Source organism: Vicugna pacos, chromosome 11, assembly GCF_048564905.1.
Source record: "Vicugna pacos chromosome 11, VicPac4, whole genome shotgun sequence".
NCBI lineage: Eukaryota > Metazoa > Chordata > Mammalia > Artiodactyla > Camelidae > Vicugna > Vicugna pacos.
This window is the reverse complement of record NC_132997.1, coordinates 76,997,523-77,023,835: the sequence shown is the minus strand read 5'-3', so window position 1 is coordinate 77,023,835 and position 26,313 is coordinate 76,997,523. Positions and strand designations below refer to the sequence as shown.

The following is a 26,313-nucleotide window of genomic DNA, read 5'->3' as shown; positions in this document are numbered from 1 at the left end:
GTGTTATTAATAACGGCAATGTATAATTTTACCTTTGAGGTATCATTGGAAGAACAGGGACTTTTTATATTGGAGAACGAAAGAATTATAATAGCCAAATGGTTGTCATTTAAGAAGGGAAATAGATTTATATGGCCCATTATTTTTTTAAATTATTATTTAAAAAGGAACTCCTTCTTACTGAAAAAACTTGAAATGATAGCCAACTCTTTTCTGTCAAGTGGGGATGATACTAGTACCCACCTCAAACTGTTAGAGGATTAAATAAACAGTGCATGGCATAAGAATTTGTAAGATAAAAATAAAAATATAACTGTTTAAAAGAAGAAAGGGTTCTCCCTTTCCCTACTACCTCCCATCCCCTATTTCAGTCATAACTCAAAAATTAAACTGATGGAAGTTTATAGCTATCCCTTACTAGCTCCCCATAGACTACTATTTTAAAATTATTTAGCTACATATTCTGATATTTGCTTACTTATTTCTATTGAAATATGTTTATCTTGCTTTTTTGACTTTTCATTTTTTAGGTATTAATTATTGACTATCTGTTATTGACTATTTGAGTTATGTGACTTTCATCACGTTTTATTTCTTGCATAACTATTGTTTTTCCAGTTAATAATTGCCTCAGTTCCCCCCAACAAGCTGCTAAATTTTCTAGCTACTTATTCCTAATTCATGTCCAGATTCCCAAAAGAAATATGAAACATTTTTTTGTCAAGCGTATTTTGTAATCTATTGTTACCATGTGTTTATTTGTGACATCATTTTTGAACCTATGATTTTTCCATTCAGGGCCATCACTAACACAAATGTCCCTTTAGAGTAAATTTTTTAAAGGCACCCCCTCTGGACAGATGAATTGTAAAAAGGAGATTCCTGGGATGAAAAAGTGCTCTGTTTGGAAAGATCAATTAGTAAGGATGTCTTCTTCATCTAGGTTTGATGCATCAAGAATATGACTTGGCAAGCATAGTGCAAGGTGAATTTTGGTTCTCATTTATGGCCCCTAAACCAGACACCTGTGGTCAGTGAACAATTTACACAGCTATATGTGGTATACCTGTTCTAATGCCTGTCTGTACTGGTTACTCCATGGATATGTTGCACAACTATCATTATGAAATTTCCCTTCTCCATCATTTTGGGAATTCTCCTCACCCCTCTCCTGTGTTAGATCTTTTGCTAGACCTAAGTGTTCCTCTTTCTTGGTTTACTCATTCATTTTTTGATGAAGAACATTATCCAGTAATTTTTAAAGAAAGAATGCATGGGAATTTTGGGGAAATTTGGAAGTGTGAAAAATATTTTAGTCTCATATTTGATTGATATTTTAGTTGGGTATAGAATTCTAAGCTTGAAAGTATTTTTCCCTAAGAATTTTGAAGATATTGTTCCTTTATCTAATAGTTTATTGTTGCTGTTCGGAAGTTTGCTGCCACTGTTATTTTTAAATTACTGTATTTCCCCTCTTTCTCTCATTCTGGAAGTGTCTCTTTATCCTTTGGTGTTCTAAAACTTTGTGATTATGTGCTTTGGTGTGGGAATTTTCTAATCCATTATTCTGGGTATCTAATAGTCCCTTTCAGTCTAGATATTCATGCTTTTCATTTTGAGAAAACTTATGGAATATTTTTTAAAATAGTTTTCTCACTTCCATTTTCTTTGTCCTCTTTTTCTGAGACTCCCATTAATCTGATGTTTATACTTTCTGTATTTATCCTCTATTTTTCTTATTTTTTCTTTCCTAATTTTATCTCTGTGACTATTCATTCTAGTTGCTGGATGTTTTCTTATCAGCCTCAGCCCAACCCACGCAGGACAGCTGATTTGGGTCAGTCTGATGGGCTCACAGGTTGATTGAGTGTTCCCTGGGGGTTTCTCATCTTCCCAGCCACCCCAGCGTGTCTTGGGCTGCTAGAAGAGGTCTGACTCTGCAGAGCTTGGCCCCAGAGTTAGGCCAGGGATAGAGCCAAGACAAGATCAGGGCTTTATTCATTCATTTATTTATTCAACAAATATCTTCTAGTATCCATTAAGTGCCAGGCTCCAGGGATAAAGACATGAACTCCATTCTCATGAAACAACATTTTGGTGGAGAGAGAGAACGTGGACAAGTAGGGTGACATGTTGATGAATGGGGAAGTTTGGGGGCTATAAAAGTACCTCATGAGGTAAGTAAGGAAAGGCTTCCTGGAGGGAGTGGCATTCTGAGGTCTCAAGGATGAATAGGAGTTGGTCAAGTGAAGGTGGGTGTCACAGGGTAGGAAGAGTTTTTCAGGCTTTGAGAAGATCATCGTGGGCAAAGGCAGGAAGGGAAGGCCAGTGGGGCTGGAGCAGAGACAGCAGGGGAAGCGTGCTGGAGGTGAGGCTGGGCTTGTGGCAGAGGTTAGGACTTTGTGGTTCATGAGTCAAGAGTTTGGACTTGACCTCCTGCAGGCCCATGGTGGTCCACCAAAGAGTCTTAAACTGGAAGTTATTGTGTATGTGTGGGTATGGTGGGGAGCACAGCAGGGTATTATTTGCATTTTAAAAGATAACATCAGCTACAAGCAAGAGCCTAAATCAGGAGAACAGGCAGAATTACTGATGGTGGTAGCGGGTGGGTAGCTAGAAGCAGGTGGCCTAGATTTGCTGTGTTACCAGGAGGTCGAATAGGAAGTTGAACTGATGGCAACTGGATCTGATTGGCTGAGTGGGATGAAGAAGAGGGAAGATTCAATGCTGACTGGTGGGATTCTCACTTGAGCAGTTGAGTAGAAGATGGTACCATTCCCTCAGGTTAGGATCAACATTTGGGACAATCATGCCTTGGACTCTGCACAAAGTGTCACCCAAGATGGTTGAGGATAATCATAGGGAAGCACAGGGAGTTATGGAGCCCTACCCAGTCAACGGGCCAAAGAAGCCTCTCTGATTAAGATAGCTGATGGCAAGGCCTTGACTAAATGCGGCTGAGGGTCTAAGAGATGAAGTTGGGCCTAGGATTGGGATCCAGGGGGACCTGGAAGCTGAGGGAACAGGAGGCCTGGAGACTTGGAAATGGACTCAGGGTGGCCAAGTCCTGGGTGACTCTAGCCTTGGTTGGTGACAGACGGCTGGGCTGGGCTGGGCTGCCCTCTCCTCCTCCGATAATTAATCCTGCACAGGGGCCGCGGGCGATGACAGGGCTGTCTAGCGTGCACTTAAGCATTAAATGACCAATTTCTGTCAGACTAACTTCCCCAGCCTCCTCGTCCCCTCCTCTGCCGCCCACCCCCCTGCCTGCACCCCCTCCCTCCACTCCCCACACTCTGAGTTTTTCAGCAACTGATGGCTCCTGGTTCATTTCTGTGGAATTAATTGGTCCCTGAATGAATTCTGTTGACAGGGCAATTTATCATGTGTTTGGGCTGACAGTGCGGGTGTCGGGGGGTAGGGGGGTGGGGAGATGAGTGGGGGGGCTGAGATGAAGGGGGGAGGGGGTTTGGGTGGGGTGAGTATTGACCATAGGTAGAGACCTGAGAGATGCCAGCCTAAGGGCTTGGGGTGCCTTAGAGCACCCCAATCATGGCTGCATCCTTTGCTATCCATCCTTGATCCCACAAGTTTGAGAGAAAACCCTAAGTTGGAGAGGACCCTCCAAACTTTGCCTGGCTTCTTCCCAACCCTTCAATCATCTGAAGTGGGGTGTCTTCATTGGGGGAATTCAGCACTACCGTATGTTAACCCTCGGAAGGCTGGAATGGGGCCTGGGGCTCTGGGAGAGAATAAGGGAGAGAGAGAGAGAGAGAGAGAGTGTGTGTGTGCATGCTCATGCACTCAAGGAGCAAAGGGATTGATTAGTCTGGGGGGTAAGGGGCTGGTCCCCAGGGAGTTGGGCGCTCAGCCGGCCTGGCTAACAGGGGCCTAAGGGACTGGCTAATTAGGGTACTGCGATGGTTTGGGCAGGCGGGGGTGTTGGGGGAGGTAGGAAATGTAGTTGGCCCCAAATAGCTGCTTCCTTTGTCTCCCTGCCTTAGTCCCCTACCCTGCACCTTCAGTGGTCCCCAGCATTCTTCTAGAGATCTCTGGACAGACACTGGAAAGAGACATGGGAAAATGCAGTACTGACTCCCAGATGGGAAAGATGGCAACAAATAAATAAATCTATGCCTCATTTTCTACCTTAAAAAGTCCCCCATCTCCTTCCCCAACTGAATGAACCCACTCCACTTCTACAGAGCTTTCGTGAACTTCTCCTGGCCGCAGAAATTGCCTCGCCACCTACCGCATACAACTGCAGAAGCTTAGAATGTCAAAGTGGGAAGGAGTCCTAGAGGCCATCTGGTTTTACCCATGAGGAAACTGAGGCATAGGCAGAGGGAAGGGCTTGTTGATCTTGGGAGCCAACTTCTGGGTCCCTTCTGCTCTCAGTTTGGAGAGGTCTTTTTGTTCTGCCTCTAGGTTGCATCTGGGGGCTGGGAATTCCTTAGGGAGGGGGTGGCTCTTCTACCAGGAAGCTGAGGCTGAACCTGGGCACCTGAGGATGGACAGTCCCAAAGATCAGATCATGGGAATGGCCCAAGGTGCTGCGGGGGTTCAATCAAGTAGTGAGGCCACATGGAGGAAGGGGATGTGGATCAGGTGGGGGAGGGGAGAGTGATGCAATCTGGGGGCCCTGAAACTTGTGTCCAGAGACATGGAGCCCCCCAGGGCAAGCAGAGCCCTGGATCAAGGCAAGGATCTGCCACCCCAGGTGCTCTCCCTACTGCTGCCTGGCAGCATACTCCTTCTGCTCTCATAGACTACCTTCTAAATCTCTGAAAAGGATTCTTCTGAAACTCTTTACCCTCATCAAGGCTGGACCCAGTCCTTCTCTCCCAACTCTCAGCAGACAGCAATTGTGTCTCCTGTAATCTCTCTGAGCAACTATACAGCCCCCATACCCTCATGATCTGCCTTCCCTCAGCAAAATTCTCTAATTCTCCTCCACCACTCACCCCTATGCCTCCATGCCATTCTTTCATGCCTCCTTCCATAAGCCCCTCAGTCCATCTCCAAACAGCCTCTATTCCCCCGCCCTGCCTCCCACCCTCTGCCTCAGCCCGCAGGCTTGTCCATATCACCCTTAGTCTGAAAGGACCCTCCCTTCAGCTCACTGACCCCAGCATCTCCTGGCCCTCCTTGCATTCCCCTCTCTTCTAAACTTTTCAAAAGAATTGTTGACACTCTGCCTCCATCTACTTCCTCTGGTCTTAGCCACCCCTCCCCTAGAAGCCCTCCCTCTACCTTCAGAAAAGCACTAGCTTTCTGGTTACCAGGTGACCCCTATTCACCAAATCCAATGGCCCTTCCCTCAGTCACACAAGAAAAAAAGCAAACTCTGGTTTATTCATTAAACAATTACGCTTATATGTGTTGAGGACCTGGTTGTCTGTTTCTTTACTTTTTTAATCTAAATTTTAATAAACTCAAAATTACCTTAAAAAACATATTCACAGATATCTAACCCTTACCCAGTCCCCACCCACAGTTTCCTGCTCAGAGATAACCATTTTCTAAATTAGATTATTATTTATCTTTCCAGCATTTATGTGTATGAGTGAATATGATAAAATTCTTCTTTCCCCTTTTTCCTGCACAACGTGTTCACCATTCCGCACTTTTTAAATGGAGGTACTGGGTATTAAATCCAAGACCTCGTGCATACTAAGCATGCACTCTACCACTGAGCTATACCCACCCACCCTGCACTTTCCTTCTTTTACTTAAAAGTCTAACTTTGTCATGTCTCCATGTCAGGGGCCTTCCTGAGCTAATCCTTAGTGTGACCCCACCACCTCTTGCCTGGACCAGTGTAGTGAGCTCGTCCCGGTCTCTGCGTACCCACTGTCTCTCCTTGTATCCCACTCCTTACATTACAGATGCAGAGCTCCTCCAAAAACTCAGGTCTATCACACCATTCTCTCTTGTCTAAAAACTGTCCATGGCTCTCATTGCTTATAGAAAAAAATCCAATGTGCATAACAGGGCATTCATGCCCTCCAGAACTAAGTCAGAACTTCTGGATTACAACTGGCAGGTACCCAACACGTTTTGCTGAAGTGAAAAAGAGGAGAACATACTGGCTTATGACCCTTGCAAGTGGCCTTGCTTTGGGCCTAGCTGGCTCCAGGGGCTTGAATGACACCACCAGAGCTCTTTTTCTGTCTGCCTCTCAGCTATGTGTGTCCTTGCCTGACTCTGAGTGTGACCACTGCACTCTCAGGCAGGCACTCTCCATGTGCTGGGGAGCTGTCCCTAGAGTCCAAAGCCCTCATCACTGCAGCTCACAGTCCAAAAGAAGAAGAGACCCCCTCTCTTCCAGTCCCCAACAACAAGCCTTCTGAGAGAACTCTTCCCAACTTGGCTCTGTGTGTTTTGAACAGGGACATGGCGTTCCTATCAGTGAGACATAGGTCTCAGGCCCACATCTATGGTCAGGAGCTGACAGGGCATTCTCATTGACAGTCCCATGAGAACTACAGAGAATGATGCAGGGACAATTTCAAATGGAAGGGGGTGTGCAGAGATCTTAAGGAAGTGAGGGAGCCAGTCATGGGGCTGCCTGGAGGAAATGGCACATCAAGAGCAAACGTCTCGATGTCTTGAGAAGGCTTGTGCTTGGTGTGACTGAAGCACAGAGGTCAGCAGGTTCAGAGCACAGTCAGCTCGGGGTGGGTGATAGGGGTGGAGGTGAGGGGACAGGGTGGAGGATAGCCAGAATATGTAGGGCCTGATAGATCAGTTTTAGGATCCTGACTTTGACATTGAGGGAGATGGGGAGCCACTGGGGAGCTCTGAGCAGAGAGGAGCATGCTCTGATTTTCACTTTGGAGGATCACTCTGCTGCTGGGGTAGAATAGACTGGGGTGGGTGGGGCAAAGATGAAAATAAGAAGACCAATTAGAACTATTTTTGCAAATCAAGGTGAAGGATTATAGAGGCTTGGACCAGGATGGTACAGTGCAGATCATTGGAAGTGGTCAAATTCTGGATCTGTTTTAAAGGTAGAGTTGTCTGATTTTTGCTAGTAGATCAGATTTAGAGTGGGAAAGACAGGAGGAGTCAGGGAAGATTTGGGGTTTTGGCTTGCACTACTGGTCCTTGACTGAGATGAAGAAGACTAGGGAATCTCCTCAAGGTCTCCACTGGGCTTTGCCTCCCATGGTCAATGGCCTCATTCTCTCCATACTTGCTATTTCTGTCCTAAGAGAGAGAGACTGATTGGCTATGCTTGGATTTGTGCATGAATCCAATTGCAGTAACAATCATTGGTGGCTACGTGGGCAGGAGGGGCTGTGAATGGGGCAGCTTCTTTAAAGAAGCCATTAAGTGATGGATACCATTTTGACTTTTCCAATGTACTGGCTCACAACTACTTTTAGCTTCACCTCCTACCATTTCCCCCAACCCTCTCTGTCTCTCCCCAGGCAGCTGATACTCTAGCCACATTTTATCTGGTATATTTCTGTGTCTTTGCTTCTGCTGTTCTCTCAACCTGGGACAGTTTCTAACTGTCATACTTGGTGCACCTCAGCTGGGAGCTCTATGGGAGTGGGGTTGGGACAGGGCTAGTAGAGTCAGAATTAGGTGACCTCTGGGGAACAATGAAGCTAGAGAGCAGGCCCTATTTGCAGTCAGGATGGGTAAATGGGACTACAGTTAGAACAGGCAACTGGTCAAGGACTAGAGAACATGTTTTGGGGCCCTCAGGCTAATTCCAAGCAGAAATCAGCACCTCAGGAGGGGCACAGCAAGAAAGCTTCTGGCCAGAGGTGGTCACTGTTGACAGCAGACTGTCACTGTCCAATTTGGTATGTAGGAGACCAGAAATAGAACAGAAGGTAAGAAGTTCTGATGGGACCAAAGTAAGAGGCCCTGGCTCCCAATCTGATGAATTGAGCAGGACAGGGCTCCCATTGTGGGGGCACCAGGAAGCAAAGCCAGGTGATGGGGGCCAGGCAGCCTGCTCCATATGACCACAGCACTGACTGGGCCAATCCAGTACTCTGACAACATCCAGGAATTCACTTGCTGGGCATCAGGCAATGATCAGAAGTTCTGCCATGCTGGGTTTTCATGGGTTCTGAGCAGGATGTCTGAAGTGGGGTGCACATCTTCCAGGGGGTGCAAGATAATCCATTGAGGTATGAGAAGACAGAATTAGAACTTCTATTTCTATGTATTCCAGTTTCATTCTTTTTCTGTTTTATGTCTTATATGATTCATAATATGCTAGTCTAGTAGTACATTTATGGAATTTGGAAATAAGTAAATGTACTTACATTGGGAGTACACATTCAGAATTCTTTTTACAACTAGGGTGTATGATCAAAGAAATTTGAAGACCACTCTTCTAAGAGACTGGTGATCAAGAGGAGCAGCACTGGGCAGGATGGAAGGTGGGACTATCACTTGCTAAGATGGGGAAGAGGGAGGAGACACAGGTGGGTAGGGAGAAGGAAGGGGGTGGACCTGATTAGAGGCTTGCTGATTTGTTGGGGGTACCTGCAGTGTCCTGATGTGGGCAGGCTGGGCAAATAAGCTTCGGGAAATGTAGGCCTGTTGGAATCGTGAGGGGAAGGAAGTGTCTAGGAGACACTGCCCTGAGCCAGTGGGAAAAGTCACTCCTTAGTCTGCCTCTAGGCTCTGCTTGCAGCTGCCCAGCGATCCCTGGCAGCTCAGAGCTTCAAGAGCCTTTCAAGTGGGAGGAGGCAGAGATGGAAGCTGAACTGGCAAGGTTTCCCGGGGGCAAAGCAGGAAAGCATCCAAGGGCAGAGACTAGGTGGACTCTGTGGCCTTTGTTGGAGAGCTGGAACTGGGAGGCCACTAAAGGTATGAAGAGAAGACCCCTTCCAGTTATCTCAGAAGCAGCCAGGACAATCACTTCATCCCTCCCCCAAACAGGAACAGAAAGACACAGACACACTGATCCTTCATTGGACACCCAGGCACAAGAACAATAAGGGTGTCTGAAAAAATAAACAGTTCTCCCACTTCCCCACCCCTAGACCCACCCAGGGACATGCAGACCCACGCAGACCAACAGAAATGGGAGCGACCCACCAACCACCCCCCGACCTAGGCATATGCGCGCCCTCTCCGGGATAGACCAGACCGCACCAATCCAAGCTGCTGCTCGCCCAGGCCCGGACACCGAAAGGCACAGGGGGCGCGCGAGGTGGCTTGAGCCCGCAGGTTCTCCACGGGTCTCTGCAATGCTGGGCGCTGTCCGGGCAGGGAAGTAAAAGCGCAGCGAGGAAACCTGTGGCAAGCGTCCGCGGTCTCAGCGGTTTGGATACAGATCCGGGGGATAAAAATTGCAGCTGCGCGGAGGAGCGGAAGAAGGAGACAGGACAGCAACCCTCCACCCACGAAGAGAGGGCCTCCATGGTCGCGTTAGTTTGGGTGTGGTTAGAGAGGCAGGGCGACCGAATTGGCTCACTCGAAGTTATTCTGAAGTTTTGCAAATCGAAAACTCTGCCCCAAGGGCAAGGTCGGGCGGGGGAGGGGAGAGTTACTACTGGCGGGCAGGCTTGTCTGGGCCACTGTCTGCTTTCAGCCAACAACGAGAGTGTCTCGGCAAAAGAGTGGGAGGGACGTCGCAATGGGAGTGTAGCTAGGAGGATTATGAAGTATTTTTTGGGGATCGACCAGTGTGAGGGAAGGCCTGTTGGCAGGTAGAGACAAACCTGGAGCCATGGGGAATGACATACAAAATTTTATTATTATTATTATTATTATTATTATTATTATTTATTATTATTATTATTATTAATTATTTATTTCTCATGTGCACACACCAAAAAAAAGAAAGAAAAAAGAAAGAAAAAAGAAAAAAAGAAAAGAAAAGAAAAGAAAAAAAGAAAAGAAAAGAAAAAAAATTAAAACGAACCGACGCGCTGTAAGTGGCCAAGGAGACCAGAGCCATCGGGTTTTGAGGGTTTGGCTGGGTCCTGGGTCTGGGGCCCCTGTCTCGCCAGCCCCACAGGGACTGGAATGGGTCAGGCCTCGGAGTTTAAACCTTGACTTGCTCGCTGCCCCGCTCGGGCCACTGGAGCCTGGCTGGGCAGCGGCAGTTCCTTTAAACTAATCTCTTTTCTCGTTTTTCCTTTTCAAATAAAAAGGCTCGAAGGGGAGAGAGAGATCTGGGCGAGGACTCCAAGCCTTTTAGGATTTGTTCAAGGATTTTTATTTATTTATTTATTTATCACTTTTATTGACTTTGTTTCTGTTATTTCGAGTCGTCACGATCCACGGGTGAGGAGACATGCAGGGCGCATCGCTGCTACGGAGAGAGCAACTACAGGGCGGGGCGGCCCGGCCGCCGGCGGCCCAGGGCGCGCGGGGCACAGCAGCGAGGGGCAAGCCCGGGGGCTAGAGCTGCCACCTCGGATCTAGCCTCAGAGGGCAAGGCGGCCGGGGCAGGGCTGGGGAGAAAGGCCGAGGGAGGGACAGAGAGGGACAAGAGACGGAGACGGAGAGAGACAGAGACAGAGGGGGAGAGAAGCAGAGGGGAGAGATGCAGAGGAAAAGGATGAGGAGAGAGCGAAAACACGGAGTTACAGAGAAATAGCCAACAAAACAGAGGCGAGAGGAGTCCACAGGACCATGTTCATCATTTTGCATAGAGATTTTTCTTTCGTAATTTTTTTGTAACATAAAAAAATGCCCCCCTCCCCCAGGACGTGCTGTGCTTTAGTGGGCTTGTAGCTGTGTCCCCCCCTCCCCCCCAGCGAGCGGCGACTCTCACAGCACAGACAGCGGGGCGTATCTACAGGCAGGGCGGGCGGGCCAAGGGGACTCTACTGGGCGGGGCGGGGCGGATAGGGCGGGGTTATATACACAGGGGTTCGCCTTCACACGACACACACCGTCTTTCTACAAAGCAGCAGCCTGTTGGGGTTTTGTTTTGTTTTCCTTTTTGCAAAGATCATCATATTAAATAAATGTAGACTTTTTGCGGTTCTGTTCAGTTATTGCCAGAGGAGGAGGCTGGGGGTGGGCAGTCCCCCACTTCCACCCCGCGCAGCTCAGACGCCAGCCCAGAACCTGCTCCTACCACCAGCAGATTGAGAGTCTGTATCGGGGGAGGGGGACATCAAGTAACTGCTTGGGAAAGACCAGTGCCCTTGGCCTGCGGAAACTGGTCCTGAGGCAGGCACGGGAGAGCCTCCGTTGGGGCTTCGAGTTAGGAGAGATGCAAAGCGTCGTGGGATGGGGAAATAACGGGCAGGAGGGGGAACTGCGAGGTCAGCAGATGGAAGAGATGCTGAGGTAGGGGCAAGGCGAAGCTGAGAGTCTGGTTACTAGTAGGAAGTGCCTGGGCCCTGGGGAACTGAGCTGTTGAGGTGGAGTAGGGAAGAGCCAAGAGTCGGCTCTGTGGGTGCGTGCTGCTGGAGCCTGCGTGCCTTGGGTCTCAACCTTAGAAATACCTGGCGACCCCAACCCGTGTCCCTAGAGCCTGGCCCCCTGTACACCACCATTCCATTCCACCTTTGGGGCAGGGCACACTGGGAGGATGGTGTCAGTCCAGCTGGCGCGGGGGTAAGGACTTTTCCCCGAGGGCTCGGCAGGAGGCTCTTCCTCCTACAACAGAAAGTCGTTTTGTTCTTAATTTCCTTTGCCCAGTCCCTCCAGCGAGGCTTCCTGGCGCGGAAGCGTCCGAGGCGGGCTGCTCCGGGGCTGAGCCGCGCTGCAGTCCGCGCTGATTGTGTGTCACAGAAACGTGTCCCCCGCGCGCAGCGGCGGGCCGGGCCAGAGTCCGGCCGTGTGGCTGATAGGCTCCGGGGCCAGCTTGGGCGAGGCGGAGACAAGCTGGGTCGGGCCCTCCTCGCGAAGCCGCGCAGTCCAGGCAGGCGGGGGCGGAGGCGGGCGGGGTTGGGGGCGGCGGGCCCGGGCCTGAGGGTCCCGCCCGCGATTCCGCCCGCAATTCCACCCGTCCTGTCCGGCCTTCGACGGGGTGAAGTGAAGGGCTGCAGGGGTCCTGGGATGGGGCTGGGTCTGGGGCGGTGGCCGGGAGGCTTCGTGTCGCGTCGGTCCTCCCTCCCTCCGGGGTGGGCGGTCAGACGGGGACGATGTGGAGGCCGAAGCTGTCGGCCTGAAGCTTGATGTGGTCCCCGCGGTAACTAGTGGCGGTCATAGGCAGCGGCAGCAGCGGCAGGGGCGGAGCCCCGGGGGGCGGCACTATAATAATAAGGGGAACCTGGAAGTTAACACAGGAGAAGAATGGGCTGGGTGAGAGGACAAACAGGAGAACAAAAAAGGAAAGAAAAACAAAGAAAAAGACCTCCCCGGGCTGGGGTCTGGCGGGATCCTGGCAGGGAGACCTTGGCTGGGCTGTGGGGCCGGTTGTCCCCAGGAGAGCTGCATTCACTGGGTGGGAGTGGGTCCTGATCGGAGACCGAGGGTAGCGGCGGCGCAGAGCCTCCCTGCGACCCAGGAGGGAGAAGAGGGGAGGAAAGGGGCGGGAGGCGCGGGCGTCCTCTAGGGATCCCGGGGCCTCAGCGCTGCGCTAACGAGCCTGCACGGTTGGGCATCCAAAGGTTGGGTCGCGGGGAGTCGGACCCGCGTCCGGAAGCAGCACGGCCGAGCTGGCCGGCGGGCGGACGGACGCGCTGAGCCGCCGGCCAGCCAGGTGGCGTACTCACTTAGTAAGGCGGGGTTGCTGAATCTCCAAGCCTCGTTGTAGGCCGTGTACTGGGGGTGGCTGTACGGGTTGCCGGAGAACTCGCTCCCTGCGGGAGGGCGGGGGAGTGGGGATCAGACACGAGCAATGCTAGGGTGGACCCGACGTGCCCGGCCAGAGGCCTCCCCCGGGTCCGAGGTGCAGGGGCGGCGGGCAGGGCAGTGCCCGCTGCGGGCTGGCGGCCGGGTGGAGGAGGAGCAACCCACCGGGTCGGCGTCGGGAGAGCCTGCGGTGGAGGGATGGTGCAGAAGCACCGACGCGCCTCCTACACTGGCGTGGAGGTGGCTGCGGGGCACTGCCCGCCCGGGGCTCCCCAGTGGAGGCGCTCCGGGCCACACAGGAAGGGTTTGTTTCGGGTCCAAGCCCGCCTACGCCGCTGCGTTGGGGGCTAGGGCCTTTTTAGTGGAGACTCTGGTTCTAAGAGCCACAGCTCCATAGGGTGGAAGCGGGGGAGGGTGGCGAAGACAGGCCCTCGGGACACTTTGTCCCAGAAAGTCCTGAGAATGGCGTCTCAGCACGGTGCCAGTGCAAGGGGTGGGAGCTCTGCTGGGAAACACCCCCCTCCCTCTTTTCCCTCTAGAGACTCGATACGTGGGCCAGCAGGGGAAGGAGGCGGCGGGATGCAGGTGGACTGCCCGCCGGTCCGCGAGCGGTGAGCGAAGGGCCCCGTGGGCTGGGAGCCGGAAGCTGCTTCCCTCCCTCCGCGGGAGAAAGGCCAGGCCTCCGGGTTTCCCCCTCGCCCTTTCTCCTGTGTGATGACCCCAGACTGTTTACAGTGATCCCTAACCGCGGGTTAAGTAGAGGAGAAGGGGCCCCTCTCGGAGAGGGAGCTGGGGTGGGGGTGGGGGATGCAGCCACTGGAAAGCCTGTTTATTGACGAGGAGGGAAAGCATGCGTGCAGCAGGATAATGAGCTTCTGAGCTCAACTGTGACCAAGAGGAACTGAGCTATCTCCTTCCCCATCGCTAATGAAACAAGTGTAATTTCCTCATCAGCACTAGATTCTGTTTAACGACTCCCCCCTTGCCACCATGAGCTCTCTGCGGCTCCCCTCATCCCCACCTCCTTGCAGACTACCCCCTCTCTCAGCCCCACCTCTCTAAGACCTTCTCCAGCCTCCACCTGCTTGCTGCTGGGACCTTCTGGGAAGAATCTCCCTGTCCCCAACATTTCCACCCCCCCTACCCAAAATCTGGGAGGGATTTCCTCCTACCCACACCCCAACTCTCCTTACCCAGTTCCTCCAACTCCCTTCAGCCCCTGTTCTACACCACCTGACAGCAATCTTCCTCTCTGCCATCCCCTCCCCAAGCTCTGCTTACCCAAGGCTGTCCAGCAATGGGGCCACCCACCCTATTCTATACTCCTCCTTGAGAGATTCTTGAGAACTGAGCTTCAGGGAAGGGGCACACAGAGGGCAGCCAGCAGGAGTGAGTTGCAGGCCCAGTGAGTCTCAGCCTGTTTAAGACAAGAGGGTTTTTTTTTTTTTTTTTTTTTTTTTTTTTTTTTTTTTTGGTGTTTATGTGAATAGGAGCTTCAACTCTTTGGCTTCAAGCCCAGCTCCCAATCTGGGGTGAGGGGTTGGGAAGAGCACAACCTCCAGCTACAGTCACCAGACCCCAAATATAGCCTGTCTCTCTGATCCACACAGCCCAGACCTAGCTCCTGTCAGGCAGGGATGGACTAGGGCCCTGGAAGAGCAATGAGGGCCCGGGGTTCTTCTGAGGAGATGTGGGGGTGCTCTAGATTATTTCTCTGAAGCTAGTCTCTCTGATTCCTGCCACAGCCTGTCTTCTGTTTGTCTTTCCTTAGGGACTAACTCCCTCTTCTCCCTGAGGTGCGGCCGGCTCTCAACACTGGTCTTCCCTGTGGGTTGGTGTTGACCAGGGTGGTTTTGTCTGAATGACTGACATGCCCCTGGAAATGGTTCTTGGCTCCAAGTTTCCATGGAAACCAGGGCAGGCTCTTCCAAGCAGTGTCAGCTGGCTGGAGGTGGGCTAGGGCACTGGGAGCAGATCTGAGGCTGAGTGCTCCCTGGGCACAGGCTAGGGTGGGTGGGCACTGCAGAGGGGCCAGGACATCCAGTAGGGTGCACAAAAGGGGCACTTTTTCAAGTTCCCTCCCTAGGATGTTCATGAGGGAGAATGAAGAACTGGCTGCAGCCTCTAGGGAGAGAGAGGGATAGAACAGCAGTGGTTTGGGGCGAGGGGATGTTGAATCACCCCCCACCCCCAGCCTCAGACTACCGACCACTCAGTAGCTCACCCACAATTTAGTCACCCCAACTAAATTAGGCAGCTGCAGCATTGTCACCTACCAGGCACCATTCCTGCCAGGGTGGAGGTGGGGTAGCTTCCCTGGCCAGTGGGGGGCACGTGAGGGGGGTAACCAGGCAGAGTGGTGCTCGCCATGTCACGACCTGGAAAAACACAAAGGGGAAGGGGTGAGGCCTGGAAGAGAGGGGCCTGCCTCTGCTCCCACCAGGGTGCCCTATGGAAAGGAAACTTAAAGCCCTGAGTACAGTCACATAGGGGCACATCTGAATGAGAAGGTCCAGGTATGCCCTCGCATGTGTCGAAGCTTGTGACCTAAATGTACTGTGATCAGCTGGGTGGGTGCACTTCTCCTCTGTGTAGCTTTGTGGGTCTCTCTGTGCATTTGTGTGTGTGTGTGTTTGTGTGTGTATTTGTCTTTGCTTGTGTCCCTTTGTAGTCTAAACCCAGATGGAGAAGGGAGGGAGATGGCTTGGATTTACTACTTCCCAGTGAGATATTCAACTGTAGTCTCTCCAGTAGCCAAATGGACCTCTATCATCTTGCTCACCTCTCCCCTCTCTAACACCCCATCTTTCCTCAGGCTTAGAGGACGCCCCCCCACCACCCGTACAGGAGCTGATGGGTATTCCTTGTCCTCTCCAAGTAGGGCTGCAGGGGTTGGTCCTGGCAGGTATGAAGAGCAGGGAGGCCAGTCCATGGGCTATTTTGCTGTTAGTGTTTATGGCATTTAAATGATAGGAAACCATCCCTGCAGTAAATCGGGAACTTTGAGCTAACAGTGCAAGTGGATCAGATCGAGTTCCAATGAGCAACATCTCTCCCCCTCTAGCTGGTGGACTTCTGTCCCTGGAGATGTCTATTAGCTAGAGTGTGAAGGGTGGGAGGAAGGGCTTTCCTTAGTGTCCTGGAGGTAAGGCAAAGCAAGTCAATATTAGGGAGATACCCATGGTCCAAAGACATCTCCTCTGAAACACAGCTGCCCCTGAATGGCCTCCCTTCCTTGCCTGCCCCTTCCAGCACCATGAAGGGGTCACCACCATCTTTGCAATTTGGCACACTCCAATCTCTAATGACAACAATTCTCCCTCTCCCATGCTTCTGTGCCTCAGAGGCTACTCCATCCTCTTCCGGGTCCTGGGTCCCCTTTATCCTTTCTGCATTCTTATACCCCTCTTCAGCCAGTGCCACTCTCCCTGTCTAGTGCCACTGTCCAACCCTGGGAAGGCAAGGTGTGGCTGGTGGCTGGAGGAAGTCATAGAACTATGCATATCTGGCCTACTTTCTTTTCCTCAATTGCCCTAGGCCTTATCCTCCTGATGGCTATTCCAAAGCATCTCTCTGTCTCTCTCCTTTCCCCTCTGCCTTTTAAGTTGACTTCCCCTTTAATTTTCCTGAAAAGTCTGTTTCCTCACCGCTATGTTAACATATCTGAGTGATTCATCCTTCTCTAAGTGGACAGAGATACAGGTCAGGTTTTTGCATTCCCAGCTCCCTGTGAACATTTTCATTAGCTGTCCCACTGTCACCTCAAACCTAAGAGGAATAAAAGCAGATCATCTTCCCCACAGTCAGTTCTACTGACCCACATGAAGACCATCAGACCAAAAACTTTGGAATCCTTCTTACATAGGCTTCCCCCACCCGTGTATGAAGTACTGTCAATTCTCCTTAGCCATGTCTATTACATCTGTCTTATCTCCATTTCCTCCACCACCTCCATAGCTCAGCTCCTAAGCACCTGCCCTTGGTTTGCCACAACAGTTTTTTATTTGTATTCCCTCCCTCTACATTCTCCTCCTTCAATTTCAAATGTCACTGCTTGGCTAGTCCTCATGAAACATTGATGTGCTTTCATCACATCACTTCCCTTGAAAAAGCCATCATTGATTCTCCTTAGTCTACAGTTTGAGTGTCTCTTTGGCAGTCTAGTCTGCCAGGCTTTCCAAAGCCTCCAGGTACTCTTCTCCACCCACTGTTTTCAGCTCTGATCCTTTGATAAACCCCTCCTGGTTTAGTTTGACTGTTTTCCCTGGCTGGATGCTGTGAAACCTCTGCTTTTGCCGTGTCATTTTCTTCTTCTTACTATAGTTTCCCTCCCCTACCAGTTTAAGCCTTAAAATCCCTACTGTTCTGCCCATTGGAGAAGTTTCTTTCTTTTAAACTGCTATAGTGCCTGTGTTCCCTGGTTTACCATGTCAGTATATTTCATGAAGCATTAGCCCTATTGTTTCATATCATGTCTTGCTTCCTCAAACAGATTATAATCAAACTGAGGGCAGTGTCCTGTCTTCCACTCTAGTTTGCAGTTGAGAACATGGTAGATGCTCAATAAAAACATTGATTAATTCTCTATCAATCAATCTGTTACACTTAATAGCCAATAGCCAATTCTAGGTAGGTTATATTGTTTTCTAGCTGTTTCATATATGTTGGTGTCCTTTGAAGAGATAAAGGGTAAATGTTTGAATCTGCTTTTTCTCTACAAATAGTTTGAACAATGGATCATGAATCTTTATAGGATGATGAAAGTGCAGGACTCAGTTTTGTCATGCAACAGAATGATTTTCCTCTCTACCTATCTACTATAGCCAATATCTGACATTTTAAAGCTCAAGAACGAACAACAGAATCGAACTGTCGAATAAGAGATCACTTTGGACTCCCAGAGAGATAGAAGAAAGAATCTGTGTTTGCCGTGTTGTGGATTTTTGTTTTTGTTTTTGGTTTTTTTTTTTTACTTCTATTGTCAATTAAAGGTACATTCCTCCTGACCATCTCTCAGTAGAGAGGATGTGAAGTGGACAAGCCAGGAATATCAATCCCTAGAGAGATGAATAAAATGGCATTTTGTGGTCAAAAAAGGCCCAAGACAGAGGAGAGTTAGGGAGGATGTAGAGATTTTGAATTAGAAGAATACAGCAACCCAGTTCTTGGTCTTGCGAGCCTAATGTCCACAGAGCAGCCAGGAAAAGAAGGATGCTTCTTTTTCAGTAAACTGGAATTTAAATGCATCTGAATTCTGATTTTCAGCTGCATGGTTTCCACCATATGTCACACACAAATTCCTTGTACTCTAAGGTTGTGTCATACAATCCCTTACATAGCTTCAGGAGAGAGGAGGAAAGGTGGGATGACCAGAAAGGTGTTTCCAGCTAACCTGGAGGTACCCCTATGGCAGTGTTTATTTCCATTGGATTCTTCTCTTGCAAATGGTCCAACTTCCAGCATATGGAAACTTTTGCCTGCTGAAAATCAGCACAGAGCTATTGATTGAGAGACACATTTCCAAATTTTGTTGAAAAAAATGAATCTGGGAAGTGCTTTCAGACATTTTTTAAGTGTGCGAGAAGAGACCCAGGATGAGAAAAAGCATAGAAGCTTCCCGATGCTCTGCATCCAGCTGTGCTTCTGCCGCTGCAGATTCTGTAAAATCAGAATCATCACCAAGAGGTGCCTGCTCAGGACCCCTGAGCAAACACAGGTATAAGCCACTGCATACAAAGCACTCTCAATGGCTTCATTAGCACACAGGTGATACCTGAAGAGCAGGAACAAATTGACCAAACTCTTGCCAGAGCCATATATTCTTCTAGAACACCATTGTCAATAATGGAAAACACCTACTGCAGGAAGTTTTCAAATTACTAACACCATCATACCATTTGCCCAGCAGCATTCTTTGAGCAAGCCTCTGCTAGTGAGAGAATATGAACGGGGGATGGGGTCTGTGCAAGGAAGAATCGACAGAGCACTGGGCCTTGCATTACTACAGATGGGTGGACAACGGGAAGCAGAGACGGACTCTACAACTGTGAGATGGCACAGCCACCACCTTTGAACAACAAAAGCGCAGAAAGGGGGGAGGATATAGCTCAAGTGGTAGAGCGCATGCCTAGCATGCACAAGGTCCTGGGTTCAATCCCCAGTACTGCCTCTAAAATATATAAATAAAATGAAACTGTTTACCACCCCGCCAAAAAAAAGGGCAGAAAGAGGACGAAAGAGCTTCACAGCAGAATACATCCGACAGATGATATAAGGCAGTAATGCATTAGTTTTGCTCACTGACAATGCTGGGAACATGAAAGCGGCACCAAGAATCATACCTGGATAAGATCCCATGTATTACAAGAGGATGGATATTTCATTTTGAATAATTGCTTCCTAAGATTACCAAATTTTAAAGATGGAAGAGCCTTGGAGGTGATCAGCCTAACTTCTTTGTTTTAAAATTGAGAAAACGGGGGCACAGAGAGGCATCACGCCTTTCCTATGGCAGCAGAGAAAGTAAATGACAGAGCCCAAGTCTGAAGCTATGTCCATACCATACTGCCTTTTAATGATAACACAAAGCCAGATACTCCCAAAAAGAGCCAAAGGAAGAATAAAGAAGTCATCCGACTAGCAAAATCTCATATTGTCACTGCTGTTGTCAAGATGAGGCAAGAAAAACAGGACACAAAGAATAAAATACTGACACCGAAAGTCTGTAGTAAAACTCCATGGGGCAGAGTATTAATCTCCTCTGAGAGTTTTCTGAAAAACAAAGAGGCTCTTCAAGAAACAGGAGTCGCTGGGAATCTGAAGTACCCAGAAGTGTTAGCAGCACTGTACTTGATGAGGATGTCTTCTCAGTTCAACTGCAGAAGTCCCTGAAGATTCTAAAGCCAATTTCTACAGCAATCACTACATCTGAATCAGACAGTGCACTTTTGTCAGACATTCCTTACCAAATGGGCCAGATCAAATCAACTGTTTTGGAGAATCTAAGTGCACTTCCTTTTACGAGTACAGAGAAAAGCAAAGTGAAAGACTTTATTAAGAAAATTTCAGTCACTGGGTTATTTGTGCTATTTTGTCAGGTCAAAGATCCAAGGGCAGAGTTGTGGTTCTACCGGCACCTAGGCTAGCTATCATTCACTGAGCACCTACTATTATGCTAGGCACTGTCCTAAGTATTTTCTATGTATCATCTCATTTAATCCTCATATCAGCCTATGATGTTCATCTGTTTTTAATCCCCATTTTATAGATGAGAAATGGAAGCTCAGAGGGGATAAGTATTATGTCCAAGATTTCACAGCTAGTGGATGGCAGAACCTGGACTAGAGAACAAGCAGTATACTTGGGAACTGATTCTAGAATGACCTTCTCAAATATTGTAGACCTGGAAAACAGCTATTTGGTCCAGGAAAGTAACCTGGGATGATGCTAAGCGAATCCTTCCTATAACAGAACATCTTGCTGGTTCTTGTTTCTTGCATGTTTCAGGTTCTCCCATTTTCTACAGCAAGGGTTTAAAATTGGGGTTCACTGATCCTGTGGGACATCACAGATGTGCTTCAGGGAGTCTATATAAAGCTATACGTAAAAGGTTATAGATATACACATGTAATGGCATTTATCATATTCTCATGAGTCAAAGATTAATAAGCCCTGTTTGTAAAAGACCCAAAGACACTGATTTCTTTGAAACTATTTGAATTGTACCAACAAACCAGGTCATATAAAGAGTGGTCAAATAAGGAAGGAGCAGGGTGGCTTATCTCAAGTAAGGCAAATGTCAGCAACCAGAAGACCAAGGAAATAAAAGGAAGCTGCCAAAGCAGAAGAGATGCTGCTTGGTGATGGCAAGACAACAAGACTTATTAGACACAGATTTATACAGCAAAAGTTATATCCAGTGAGTTTAGAGATGCTTTCCCTTAGCATCTTTCTCTGAAAATGAGCACTTTTGCTATCCACTTGACACTGTGGAGGACCCTAAGGCCAGAAAACATAACTCTTGTTTTACTCTCCTAACCTCAAGTTCTGTGTGCTTCTCATAAGAGAGTGAAAATGAAGACATTAGATTGCTTCAAGGTTGGCAGTCTGTGCCTGCCTTTGACACAAACATTTATAATACTTCCAAAAACACACAGTTATTGAATTTTTAATTACTGCCTAAATATACTGTACAATTACATTTACTATACCAATCATGACTACTTTAGGACCAATCTAGGTTATACAGAATACACCAAAGTAACAAACTAAATCTGTAAACGATGCTTTAAAAGGAGAAGGAAAGAGTTTTCTGCATATTTAATTTTGTTCCTTATTTCCCAAATTTCCAAATCTTCCCAAAGGTTTCTCCTAAGGGTAGAGATGCCCGTGTGAGGGGCCCCAGCCCCAGGCTTGGCCCCACAGCTCCTCCTTCCTCCTGATGCTCAACCGCTCTGGGTTCCAGTAGAGGGGGCTGTGCCGGCAGCTCAGGGCAGCTGCTCTTCTAGCTGATCTCACTTTCCACTGACAGCTGGACCTTTAGTCCCCGGTGTGTCCTAGGCAGGGATGCTGCGCCGATCTGTGTGGGCTAAGTGAGGTCTGCACCTCGACAGCCAACCAGCCAGACACAACCAGTCATACTGTTCCCACCCCTTCTCCTCCCAGCATGCTGCCCTTGGCTGGGCTGTGGTAGCCTGCTGGCTAAGGGCCCCACAAGAGGTGGTTTCCTTCTAAGCCGGCTGGATCAAGGATGGAGCTGCAGCCTCAGGATCCTGGGATAAGGACAGGGAGTGTTGGGGAGAATCACATTTTCAAAGAGCTGAAACAGAACTTGACTATCATCTGGTCCAATTTCCTCATTTTACAGAGGAAGAAACTGAGGCTCAGAGAGAGGGTAGACATCCCAGCCCTCTCCTGGTTTCATTTGCCCAGGCTAGGGCTACCGTTTCTGACTCCATTAGCAAATCAAGTGAAGACTGGAGCTGGGCAGGTGCTGGCACCCTGGAGGCTGGGCCCAGGCTTGCTGATGGGGTCAGAGCAAGAGAGACCCTCGTGCTGGGTGGGCAGAGGTTAAGCCTGTTTGCACAGTCTCCCGATACTCCAGGTCTCCTAGTTCCTCTCCGGCTTTATTTTGTTCTCTGAGAGCACTGAATTGTCAGCTCTAATCCTTCCGAAAGTGCAGCGTTTTTCAGGCGCTCTGTGTAAGTGAAACCCTAATCCCAAGGAAAACGGCCACTTAAGCTGCTGGAGCATTAGGCTGCTCTCCGAGCCTGCCACAGGATTTCCTCCCTCCCTGCCCGCCAGCCGGGCTGCCACCGAGGAGGAGAGGAGAGGATTCCAGACTGAAGGCGTGCAAAGCCCTCTGCGAAGTAACAATAGTGGCCGGGCTTGCCTCCCAAAGCTCAGGGTTGAAAAGTGCTGGCTTGTTTGTCCTGAGGCTACAGCTAATAGTAGGGAAGGAAGGATTCTGATCACCCTGGCAGGGAGGGTGGGGGTGGGATCCTTCTGTCACCTTTCAGGGTGGCTGGCTCTCTGGGGGAAACAGGCTTTCAGGTCTTACCTAGGTGACCCTGAGACCACCAAGACATTTCTGGGCCCTTGGTCCCAATGCATACCTGTAACAGTCACTGGGACACCACTATTTAGGATTTCTGGTCATTTAGAAAGGCTAGGTTGACTGATTTCACTTTTACTTAGCCAAACTTTTCTTCTTAGAAAGTGCCAAATGATAAAGTAAACAGGCTTAGTGCTGGGGGATCCCCCTTTGGAGACCTCTCCTTTGGGACACTTCAAGCATCTCTAAACATCTGCAGCAGCTGAAAGGATCCCTATAACCCGGCTAGCCGAGGAAACAGTGCCCAGTGTTTTCTATTAGGCAACACTTTGTTGGCCTGAAGTTGGCTACGGCTTGCACTTGAAATAAAGACCACTGATTTCTTGAAGATATTTTGATTCAAATTCAAACTGTCTTCCCTCCTTGATCTCTAAATGAATTAGTGAGACCATGCTGTGGAGGACCCAGCACAGTTCATTTGGCGTGCACCACCTTTGGGTCTCATGGACAGAGGGAAGAGATAAAGGGAGGAGTCAAGAGGAAAGGCCCAAGGTGATGGGCCAAATCTGAGCTCTGTTTAGAAGGCCATAGAAACTACTTCTTTGTTAAGATGTCTGGAAACCCTTCATACCTTCTTCCTCCTCCCCATGCGTCTCCTCCCCTCTGTAGCTCCATTAGCAGCCCCATGTGCTTCTGTTCAAAGCACCCTCCTGGGGAGGGCAGCCCATCACCCACTGGGATGGCTGGTGGGTACAGACATGGATGTGGAATTGGGGCTGGAGATTGGGGTGGTACAGCTTTTATTCTGTTCAAATTTATTCTGTTCAAATCCTAGAGTAGATTAATGCCTTTTCTTTGCAATGTCTTCCCTCCAGAGGTAGACTGGATAAAGGAGGAAGGGAAAGAGCCCTGATCCAATGACTCCCTTGGCTGCAGACCCAAGGCACCCACATTATCTGTCAATGTCTCATTGCTATGGAAATGCCCCCATAATTAAATCAAAGCTGAGGTCTGGGGGCTGGAGGTCCTTGGGGATGTGGTTGGAGGCTAGTTTCTTTCCAATGGGCCTTCTCAGCTGAAGAGAAGCCCTTTGGCTTGGTTCAGCCTCCACAGCAAAAGGCTCTCCGACTGGCCGTGTGTCTGAAGTAGCCCCAGCCCTCTCCTTTCAAGGTTGGAGAGGAACTCTGATGTCTGTGCCCTAAATTCCTCTAGCTAATCAGGGGCTTTGAGCAGACAGACAAGGCTAGGAGACTCCCAGCTTCCTTCAGAAACATTTCTCAGCCTTTATTGCCCTCTCCTCCCCCAAGGGCCTGGCCAAGGGCTAAGCTGTTTGTTTTATGGAGGGAAATGCAGTCGCATTGGTAGGGGGTTGTTAACTACAGGAAAGAGGCACTTCCCAGAGGTCCTCAGGACTCCCTGAGCAGGAGGAGGAGGGTTTTCCAGGGTCCACACCTCTATCTGCTAAAAGGCCACTTTGCTAACCATCCCAGATGCGGGCAAAGAGTCTGAACTTCTAAGAGTTTGCAACTCTTTCTCCGAAGCTGAGCCCACACTACTCTTCCCTGTCTAGGCTCCAGCGACCAGCCCCTGCTTTCCTTTGAACTTTGCCTTACTAGCCTCCTCCACCACTGCTCAAATTTGTCAGCTTCCAAGAGACAGCATCTTCTGCTCCCTCTCCCTGCCTTGGGTACTTCTCACTTAGGCAGCATCCACATCTCCTCCTAGATCTTAGCTACAGATTTCTTCAGAGCTGCAGTCTCTGGGCATCAAGAGAAGTTTCTCCCAAGCTCTTGAAACAAACTACTTTCTCCCCACCCAGGGTGGGGAAGCTAACAAGGCTTTTTTTTTTTTTTCCTACGAGGGAGGAATGGACTGTCCCTGTTATGGTTCTCCAATGTTCGGCCATGTTTCCAAAGAAAAGGGAATATTCTCTGCTGAGACTTAGCAGTCTGGGAGCTTGGATCAGCCGGGGACAGGCTCTACTTTCAGGGCTGCCTGTGACTCATCTCTTTCCATGCCTCCTGAGCCCCCAAGCAATACACTAGAGGTGTATTTTTTGCCCTTTAAGATCTCTATTATCTGACAATTCGCTGAGCGATGGTGGGGAAGGGGATGTGGGATCAAGATCTGTGATGAACACAAATCATACTTCTCTTTTATCTTTCTTAGAAATTAAACATACTTACTTTATAGTTGCTTTTGGATTGTTCTATCATCCCTAGTTCTTGGGGTCGTAATTGTCCTATTTATTACTTCGGCAAACTCTCCCTCATGATAGTTTGTGTTCATATGAGTGTGTAATTTTTTATAGCAAGGTCATCTTTTGTGGTGGATTTTTTTCTGTGGGAGTCCCATGTGCCCTGGAATGTAGAATGTCTCTGCAAGGAAAGTTTACTCCTGTTCCTGCTGGGATTTCTGAGCAGGTTACTATCCTGGACAAATTTTTATGTAAGTTCTTGGCTGGGGGTTCCTGTCACATCTTCATGGCATAAATTTGGACTCTGAACCAAGGTCAGGCTTGGGGTCTCCATTTCTCATGGAGACGTTATTTTCTCTCACTTGCTTCCCTGGGCCACTGGGATGAGTTTGTGTGTTTCCCTTTCATGGATAGTGCTGTCCTGCTTGGTTCCTAGCTTTATGCAGGGGAACACTCAGTTCTAGCTTCCTGCTTCTCTTGGGCCCAAGGTCATGTCTTCTGTCTGATGTGTTACAACCCTAGCCTCCCTGCAGTCAGGGTCTACCTCCAGTGTGATACCAGGAGGCTCTCATACAGGGCTTTGAGTCTCCCTCTATTGCTGACACCAGAGAGTGAGGTTTGGTTATGAATTAACAATTCTTGTTTTTATATTTATCCAGCTGTGTTCTGGTGAGTTTAGCCTGCCCTGTTCCTGGACATCAATCTCATTCCTCCATTACCCATCCTGGACTAAAATGAGGGTGGTGAGGACTACGCTTGCACAAAGTTCTCCCAGTGCTCTGCAGTGAGGCCCACTAGAGGCCCGTGAAGCCCACTGGTGCAGCAGCTCTGGGGCCCGGCGCATCCCTCGGCTTCTAGAGTGAGAATGGAGAACTGCTGTACAACCTCCAGCACCATCTTGCTCCATTTGGGCTCCAGGGTAGGGAACCTGCTCTCAGCTTCAGGGCAGACTCTCACCAGCTCCAGGGACTCTCTAAATGCTCAGAAGCATCTCCAAGTGACTTTGGGAATCTGAAGCTACTATTTATCTTCTCCTTCCACATCAACTTAAGGACATCACAGCCAAGGTCCTCTCAAGCTCCCCCGTGGCTGCAGACCTGGCCAGGCACCAGACAGGAGGGGTCGAGGTGAGGAGGTCATGGGGAAGGGGGGCTCTTTTCTAGCAGTGTTGGGGACTTGAAGGCACCAGCACACAGTTGGAGCCAGAGTCCTCACAGAAGAGGCCCTGACCCAGAGGCCCCTGGGACTACTGAGGGGTTGATGGCAGCTGGCTGTGGGGTCCTCTGGAAGAGTAAGAAGGTGGCAGCCACAGCCAGCCAACCTGAGGAAGCCCCCACTCTCTCATCTAGTTGGTCCCTTTTTCCTTATCACTTAGGAGAGACTCGGCTCTGTTCCAGACCAGCAGCCTAGAGCAGTGGGCTGGAGAGAAGAGATGCCGCTGAGCTAGAGCAGCCCAGCGGCGGAGGGGAAAGTGGGTGATAAATTTAAATAACCAGCTTGACTTGGCAGCTTGCTGAGTTGTGATGCAGTGAAATTAAAATCTCGGCAGAACTTGCAAACACTACCCAGAAAAATCAGTCTCTCTCCCTGGTTTCCTGATGGAAGGTGGGGAGGGGAGGCTTGCAGGACGAGCCCCAGCCTCTGGCAGCCACCCTTGCTTGCAATGTGATTAGCTGTGTCCTGGCCCACTGGGCCCCACTCTCCCCTCCACACAATAGTCCTGGCTCCTCTCTCCTCTCAGTCCTGACCTTGTGGAACAGCTGCATCAAGTGGCTGGTGAGGTTTGAAATCAGCCTCCAGTGCCAGGAGGTGGCAGGAATATCAATAA

General features: G+C 49.5%; 1 protein-coding gene and 1 long non-coding RNA gene across 4 annotated transcripts in view; one reads left to right on the top strand and one right to left on the bottom strand.

Moving 5' to 3' along the window:
* Window positions 1-10,179: 10,179 nt before the first annotated feature.
* PAX2 (paired box 2) overlaps window positions 10,180-26,313 on the bottom strand; it is a 77,447-nt gene continuing 61,313 nt past the window's right edge. Inside the window, exons 8-11 of one of the 3 annotated variants that reach the window (XM_072972350.1) lie at window positions 15,012-15,113; window positions 14,774-14,859; window positions 12,657-12,739; window positions 10,442-12,211 (exon numbers count right to left, since the gene is read on the bottom strand). In XM_072972350.1, the coding sequence (XP_072828451.1) occupies window positions 12,193-12,211; window positions 12,657-12,739; window positions 14,774-14,859; window positions 15,012-15,113 (290 nt within the window). In that variant the 3' untranslated portion in view covers window positions 10,442-12,192. Of the gene's footprint in view, window positions 12,212-12,656; window positions 12,744-14,773; window positions 14,860-15,011; window positions 15,114-26,313 lie in introns of all 3 variants that reach the window. The other 2 variants (XM_031682722.2, XM_015244691.3) reach the window with 2 other exon arrangements.
* Window positions 13,278-26,022, top strand: LOC140699831 (uncharacterized). Its single transcript, XR_012078076.1, has 3 exons — window positions 13,278-13,346; window positions 25,145-25,612; window positions 25,861-26,022. It is a non-coding gene; the product is annotated as an uncharacterized lncRNA (long non-coding RNA).